Below are 8,479 nucleotides of genomic sequence, written 5' to 3' on the forward strand. Positions count from 1 at the left end.
GAAGAAACAGAATGTTGTCCTTGGGAAGGTAGCCCAGGTCATATTTTATACTTGTGTGCGTCTTCCGTGAAAAGATTCAGACAGGTGGGGCAGCTCAGCACAGTGGACAATGTGGAGAGCTTCACATCAGGTACTACCACTTACAGATACATCACTGATGAAAATGCCAAGCTTCCTTTATTTCAGCTACCCCCATTGAGAGGGAGCACTCAGACACAGTCTGGTGCACTTTCAAGAGCAGATTTGAGCCTGGGTGAGTGATCAGAGTCCAGAACCATGGAAATCACAGTGGTAGACAGTAGAGTGACCTCTGTGAAAGAGTTGCTCTATCTTACTAGCTGTAAGGCCTTGGGGATGACCTTTGTATTCTGAGCTGCAAAACAGAGACATCAATGCTTATTCCACCTGTGTATTAACTTGTGATCAAGGATCAGATTCTGTAAAGGGGACAATGTTTTTCACAGTCCAAGTGATAAAAAAATGAGAATTTGAGTTACAGAGTCCCATTTTGTTCTGATTGAGTTTAATCCAGCCTACATATTCCATATTTCAGAAAAAAATTCAAGTAATTTGTGTATTTATCTCAGGAAGAAGATTTCCATAAATGGGTATCAGTGAAGGAGTCCTAAAAGTTTTACCATTTGTTCCCTGATGAAATTTTCAATGTATGCCTAGATCATGAAGATGCTTTAAAACACAGTTTCTAATCTAATTCAATTAGAATCTTAACTTTCAACTTAGACTGAATGGTGGGGACTCAGTTTATACGGTTCCTCTGGGACCATGTTTATGCTATTCATAAGCTGTTCTGTTTTTTTTAGAAAGTCAAATATTAGCACCCAGAGTCATATCCAGGGATAGTAAAAAAGACAAATTATTCAAGCCAATGTTACTAAGGATCTAGTATCAAGACATTTTCTTAGGCACTGCATCTGCAACATCTTACTTTATTAGCACTAGAGCCATAAGAAGTTGATACTGTGGTTATCTCAACCTCTACAGATAAATAAACTAAGGCTCAGGGAATGATTTTCCTAAGGCGATTAGTAAATGAGAGAGTGAAGACATAGCGCTGTGTTTGCCTAGGTTAAAAGTGAGTGTCCCTGAACATCAGACTAACTGATTCTTAATTAGCCACGATAGGCAATGGGTTCTGATATGGACAGAAAGAGGCCATGGGTGAATTTGACTCTGAGTGAACAGTATTTGTCAAGGACAGGCTAGTATGAGGACATATCGGCTAGTCAAGATCTGAAACCATGTAAATCATGAGGCCTTCAAATAAATCCATACCTTACAACTTCTGAGAAAGGGTCAGTGTGGGAGTGCTGGGTTCATCTGTAAAGCTAACATTTATCAATGGATAGTGAATGCCAGGAGTACTCTGTTGAGAAGTTTTGGCACTGAACCTATCTAGTCCCCCCAAAAAGTAATATAATAATGTATTATTGGTGTCTGCTTTGAACATTAGATGTAGGGTGTTGTTATTGCTATATATGCAAAATATTTATAACTCTGAATTAGAGCTACTATAATGAAAATAGTGAGACAGGTTACTGTTCCCTAAAACCACAGATACAAAGGAGAGGATTGACTTTCCCTCTGGGTGTGAAAAGAGAAGCTTCGACCAAAGAGTCTCCAAAGTCTAAATTTCTCCACATTTATGACACTGGATTAAAATTTAAATCATTAAAATTTTCTTTTACATTCATGAAATCCCTGTGAGTTTCTAATGAGTATCTGCTTATCAGATGGTATCATCAACACAATAGGAAATGAAGTTGAAATACACTCTTAGAAAATGTCAGAGAATATTTTCCTCATTTTATTTCTAAGACCTTTTCCTTGTCAAAAATAGCTCCCTGAAATTCACTTGTTTTTTCTTTATGTACTCCCCAAAAAGTCAGCATATTTTCATTGCTCTAGTTACCAAGATCCACTCAAATCTTCACGGTTTTCTTTCCTTCTTCCAGTCTCACCTCTTCCTGACCCTGGGATCATCCCTATACCCCGACTGATTCTAGACCAGGTGATTCATGGTCTAAACTGTCAACCTCTTCCTTCTTATTCCTCAAGAACATACATATATCATTTTTATTGTAGAATCTAACTGCTAAACACTACATGGACTCTGGAAGAAATTATTAAAAAAACATGACTATTTTATCAACTATCTAAAATAATTTTCATGGGTCTATAGGCTTCAAATAACTGTGCAATTTTGAGTAGAAGAATCTTTTTTCTTTTAACTTATAATTACTCCCTACCTCTATATTTACATTACCCAAAGCACTATTGCCCAAGGATGTTTGGTAATAGGGAGACAGACACATGTTCAAATTCTAATCATACAACTTATGTTTATGAGTTATCTGAGACAGATTCCTTAGACTCTCTTCACCTTACCTTCGTTTGCCTATAAATCTTGTATGATAATAACATCTACCTTACAGAGTTGTTTTGAAATTTCAGTGAGAATACTAAAAAACATTTAGTGCAGTGTTCGGTAAACATTATATTCTTTGATTGACCTCTCGCTAGCATAAATAGTCAGTCACATAAAGCAGAAAAATAACTATGTACACGTCTGAATTAATGAAAAATATACATCCTGAAGGCCATTTCAATTGGTACATTCCCAGCTGATTAGGCCTCTGGCTTCCTGAAGTAAGTTTTGAATTTTAATAATAATGTAAAATTTAGTTGAATATGTTGAGGAATATGTTTGATAAATTTTCGTTGGGCTCAAAAATACTGTACTACTTGTAAAGTAAGTAACAAATTTAAGAAATCTTGGAGGCAATGGTAGAGCACATCCTAGGATACAACACTCGTGTGCTGTGTGACTGTCTACCTCCTGTTGAATTTGTCATTGTTCAGAGTAATTTCAATCATCAATCAACAGGTTGCAAATAATCATGAAGAATATACCATGGTTAGCATTTGACTTAAAAGCTGATGTGTATGAATAAGAAGGAAAATATTAGGAATAAAAGCTAAATCCCATTCAAAACAGAAATCACTACAGAATATTCAAACTTTACATAGGTTGTTTATTTTATTTCATTCTCTTTGAGTGTGATTGTGAAATATTGTAGTTAGATTTTAGAATTTTAACTTTCTGTATTAATTGAGTAAAGCAAATTAGCATTCTATTCCAATAAAATATCCTATCTTTAAAATAGGCTCCAAATTTGACTATTTTATTAAAGCAAATGATGTTGTACTTTAAATTATTAAAAATGACACTTGTTTTGACCAGATTTATATTTTATATCATTTCATTATGGAAAATTTCAAACATGTACAAACTAAACAGATATGCATAACATTCTTATCATCAAATTTCAGTGACCATAAACATTCTATTTTCTCCAGGCTCAGATGTGACTTTTAGCACAAAATTTACATATGTTTAAATGCACAAATCTTATCTGAACCTTTTCACAAATGTATATACCTATATATTCTACACCCCTATAAAGATATGGAATTTTTGTATCATCTCAAAAAATCTTCTTGTTTTCCTTACTAGTCATCCCTTACCCTTCTCGACCCCCGGGACAGCTACTGAAGGGATATTTTCAGCACTAATTTGGTTTGTATACTCTAGAACTTCCAATAAATAAAAGTACGTATTTAGTAATCTTGAGTAACTAGTAACAATTGGTTCCTCAGTGCAGTGATTTTAGATTTACCTGTGCTTTTGCACATATTAGTAGTCAACCCATCCTTATCTCTGAATAGAATTTCACTACGGAAACATTCCAACATTGATTTATCTCTCTACTCGTTGATGAGTATTTGTTCTTTTTCCACTTTGGGGTAATTATGAATAAAGCTGCTATGAACATTCTTGTACAAGTTTTTGTGTGACATATGCTTTCCTTTGTCTCAAGTAAGCACCTAGGAGTTCAATTGTTGTGGGCACTTGAGGAGACTCCCTTGCTCCACATCCTTGCCAAAATTTGGTGTTGTCATGTTTTTTAATTTTAGCCATTCTAGTGGATGTGTATTAGTATGTCACTATAGTTTTAATGCAAAATTCATGGTGTCTAATGATTCTGAGAATTTTAATGTCATTTGTATATTTTCATTTACCAAGTACATACATCTATATATATGTTCTTGACACAAATTCTTTTTCAGAAATAAGGGCTTGTGAACATATTTTCTCCGAGCCTTTGCTTTATAAATTCATTTTCTTAACAGTAAATTTTAAAATTTAACATGTACCAGACTACTTTTTTTATATATATAATTTTATTTATTTATTTTTTCCCCAAAGCCCCAGTAGATAGTTGCATGTCATAGCTGCACATCCTTCTAGTTGCTGTATGTGGGATGCGGCCTCAGCATGGCCGGAGAAGCGGTGCGTCAGTGCACACCCGGGATCCGAACCCGGGCCGCCAGCAGCGGAGCGCGCGCACTTAACTGCTAAGCCACGGGGCCAGCCCCTAACAGACTACTTTTTATGGTTATTGCTTTTTGTGTTCTAAGAAACCATTACAGACACATCTCAGTTTACTGTGCTTCATTTTATTGAGCTTCACAGATATTGCATGTTTTACAAATTGAAGGTTTGTGACAACCCTGCATCGAGTGCGTCTATCAGCATTTGCTCACTTTGTGTCTCTGTTACATTTTGGTAATTCTCTCAATGTTTCACACTTTGTCATTAATATTCTATTTGTTATGGTGATCTGTGATCAGTGACCACACTGATTATGAGTTGCTGAAGATTCAGATTATGATTAGCATTCTTTAACAATAAAATATTTCCTAATTCATGTATGTACATTATTTTTTTAGACAATGCTATTGCACACTTAACAGACTACAGTATAGCATAAACATAGCTTTTGTATGCACTAGGAAACCAAAAAATTCATGTGACTCACTGCATTGCCATATTCGCAGTGGTCTGGAACCAAACTAGCAATATCTTCGAGGTATGCCTGTAATGTCCAATGGGTTGCAAAGGTATTCTCCCTCCTTTGACTCTATAGATGTTTGTGTTTGAGATTTTTTAATATGTAAGTCTATTTTAGAAATGTAATTAATATTTGTATATGTTGTGAAGTTGGAATCAAGTAACTTTATTTTTCATAAGTATATTCAGTTACACCACTATCATTGGTAAAAATCACTGTTCTATCTTCATTGAATGACTACATTGTTTATAAAATTTAATTGCGTTTAATTTCTATTATGCTTATTATTTGTCTATCATTGTGCAAATGCCATATTGCCTTGATAACTACAGTTTATAAGTCTGAAGTCCTTTAATATAAGTCTTCCTGTTTCCTTATTGTTTTTCCAGTGAATTTAGGGTATTCCAATAATCATTTTATAATAAGCTTAAATTTCTTACATTGATTGTAGCTATTTTAAATGTATTCATGAATGTGGGAAAAATTGACGTCTTAACATACTTCAGTTTTCCAAACCATGGATATGTTATTTACTTTTTACATTTTTTATGTCTTCTTAATTTCCTTCATGTTTTATTATAAGTGCTTATTGCAAAGTATTCCATGTTTTTGATGCCGTGTTAAGTGGCATTGTGAATTTTTACAAAATTTTAATTTAAAATTTTATTTCCAATTGTTTGCTAATAGTATATAGAAAAAGTATTGATTCTTATACCTGAGTATTTAATAAACTAAATAGTTGGTTATAAATTCCTTGATTTTTAGGTAAACGTTCATGTCATTTTTTAACTGGAAAGTTATTTCTTTCATTCTAATCATGATGTCTTCTTATTTCTTTTTTTTTGACGTATTGACCTCGTTAGAACCTCCAGTAAAATATAAAATATAATTGACACTAGTCGATATTCTTGCCTTATATTCAATCCTAGGGACAAACTTTTCAGTGTTTCACCATTTAGTACCATATTAGCCTTAAGTTTTTCATAGATTCCTTTCAACAAATTGAACAAGTTTTATTTTCTGCCTGGTTTCTGAAATTTTTTATTAAATATCATACATAGATACTGAATTTAATAAATACTTTTTCTACCTCTATTAAGATTATCACTTTCTGTGCATTATTATTATCATTTTTTTTTTTTTTTTGAGAGGAAGAGCAGCCCTGAGCTAACATTCATGCTAATCCTTTTCTTTTTGCTGAGAAAGACTGGCTCTGAGCTAACATCTATTGCCAATCCTCCTCCTTCCCCCCCGCCCCCGCAAAGCCCCAGTAGATAGTTGTATGTCATAGTTGCACATCCTTCTAGTTGCTGTATGTGGGATGCAGCCTCAGCATGGCCGGAGAAGCGGTGCATCAGTGCGTGCCCGGGATCTGAACCCAGGCTGCCAGTAGTGGAGCATGTGCACTTAACCGCTAAGCCACAGGGCTGGCCCTGTGCATTATTTTTTTTTTATGTGGTGAATTATAATTTTTTGAATGTAAAAGTAGGATAATTCTAAATATCAATTTATCATCTACAACATAAAAGCACAGTTTTATGAAAAGATAAGTATAAACTAAATTTTATTAAAGCAAATAAAGGGAAAAGTAACACCTAGAGAGAGGGGGCTATGACATGCTGATGAGCCTCTGAAGTGGATAATTATTCACCATCATATCCAAAGTTTCTTCCCACTCTATTTCCTCATCCTTTTTTTCATAAAAATTTGAGGGGTTTTCTCTTACATATCTAGTCAACTAAGTAACCAAGGTAATTTGAAAATGTTATACAAGTTCTGGTTACTGGAAGGGTTTTCAGTTGATACCAGCATATATAGATGAGCATTTCACAAAAACATGAGCTAAAGATGATCATGAACCACTCCATCACACTACCTCCAGAAAAGACTGTTTCTAACTTCCCTAATCCCCGTGGAATATTAAATTGGATAAGAAATAATTTGAATATCTTTGATAGTTATTTGTCCTTGATGGGGTTCATGGCAGGCTTACCCAAAATATGCTACTTTGGCATCTTGCTTACTTTGAACTGAAGTTGCCTATGAAACAGCCAGTGTATGAAGGACACTGTGACCCTTCCTTTTCCCCCTAAAAACAGGAAATAAATCTTCCAAGTGAAAGGTACCCTCCTTATATCAGGAGGTAAATAGACATTCTTATAACGAAAGATAGAGAATTAAGGGCTGAGAATGTAAAAATAAACCTTGTTACTTCTTTACTATTTCACTACTCCAAGCCCAAGCTTCTTTGTCTTGTCAATTCCTCAAAAATATATTGTTTTTTTGTCTGAAAGTTATAAAAGCTGCCAGCTTTGGTCTTTTGTTTGAGTCTTATAGTTCTAATAGCTGCCTTATGTATATAACTAAGTTTGTTTTTCTCCCGTTAATCTGTCTTATGTCAATTAAATTATTAGGATATCCAAAAGAACTTAAAAGGGAAGAAAGGAAGTTTTCCACCCCTAAATCCTAAAATTTCCTTCAATTATGTTCTTAAGAATTTAATTGGTAAGCTATTATATATAGTGATATCCAACCACCATAAATTCCCTTATGTCTCTCCAGAAATACTGAAGAAAATACAGTATTTTCCAGGAATCCTCAGCAAGATGTCCACTGTCAATGACACTGCCTCATATCCTTCTGCCTTCCTTCTGCTGGGTATACCTGGCCTGGAACCTTTCCATATCTCGATTGCCTTCCCTTTCTTTGTTGTTTATCTAATAGCACTCATAGCGAATGTCACAATCCTGTTTGTGATTAAAACTGAGCAGAGTCTTCATCAACCTATGTTCTACTTTCTGGCTCTTCTCTCCTTTATTGATCTAGGCCTCTCCACTTCTACCATTCCCAAGATGCTGGCCATCTTCTGGTTCAATTTTAGGAAGATAAGCTTTGAAGGCTGCCTCATCCAAATGTTCTTTGTCCACACCTACACTGGTATGGAATCTGCTGTACTCCTGGCCATGGCAATTGACCGCTTTGTCGCCATCTGTTATCCACTGAGATATACAACTATTCTCACCAACAAAGTGGTAGCCATCATGTCCTCTGTCGTAGTGGGGAGAGCAGTCCTCCTTGTCATCCCCTTCTGCCCTCTTCTCAAGCGATTGCCCTTCTGTGGACACTACATTATCCCTCATACCTACTGTGAGCATATGGGAATTGCTCGTCTTGCCTGTGCTAGCATAAGAGTCAATATCATCTATGGCTTATTTACCATTGCTGCTCTGATCTTGGACTTCATCCTCATTGCCCTCTCCTACATTCAGATCATACGAGCTGTTTTCCGCCTTCCATCCAGGGATGCCAGACTCAAAGCACTTAGCACGTGTGGTTCCCATGTCTGTGTCATCTTAGCCTTTTACACACCAGCATTTTTCTCCTTTATGACTCACCGATTTGGTAGAAATGTTCCTCTCTACATTCACATACTCCTGGCCAACCTGTATGTGGTTGTTCCTCCTTGTTTAAATCCAGTCATTTATGGGGTCAGGACCAAGCAAATTCGGAATCGAGTTCTCAGAATATTTGTAAAGAAAGAATGA

General features: G+C 35.4%; 1 protein-coding gene across 1 annotated transcript; it reads left to right on the forward strand.

The window, feature by feature from the left end:
• Window positions 1–7,534: 7,534 nt before the first annotated feature.
• LOC147916617 (olfactory receptor 52E4-like) lies at window positions 7,535–8,479 on the forward strand. The gene has a single exon (XM_087434003.1). The coding sequence runs from the start codon at window positions 7,541–7,543 to the stop codon at window positions 8,477–8,479; it is 939 nt and encodes a 312-aa protein (XP_087290129.1). The 5' UTR covers window positions 7,535–7,540.

This window comes from Ceratotherium simum, chromosome 7, assembly GCF_057802395.1.
Source record: "Ceratotherium simum simum isolate JZ-2026a chromosome 7, ASM5780239v1, whole genome shotgun sequence".
Lineage (NCBI taxonomy): Eukaryota > Metazoa > Chordata > Mammalia > Perissodactyla > Rhinocerotidae > Ceratotherium > Ceratotherium simum.

What these genes read in the sequence shown, in the direction of transcription:
- LOC147916617 (XM_087434003.1), top strand. Translation starts at nt 7,541, where the DNA reads ATGTCCACTGTCAATGACACTGCCTCATATCCTTCTGCCTTCCTTCTG.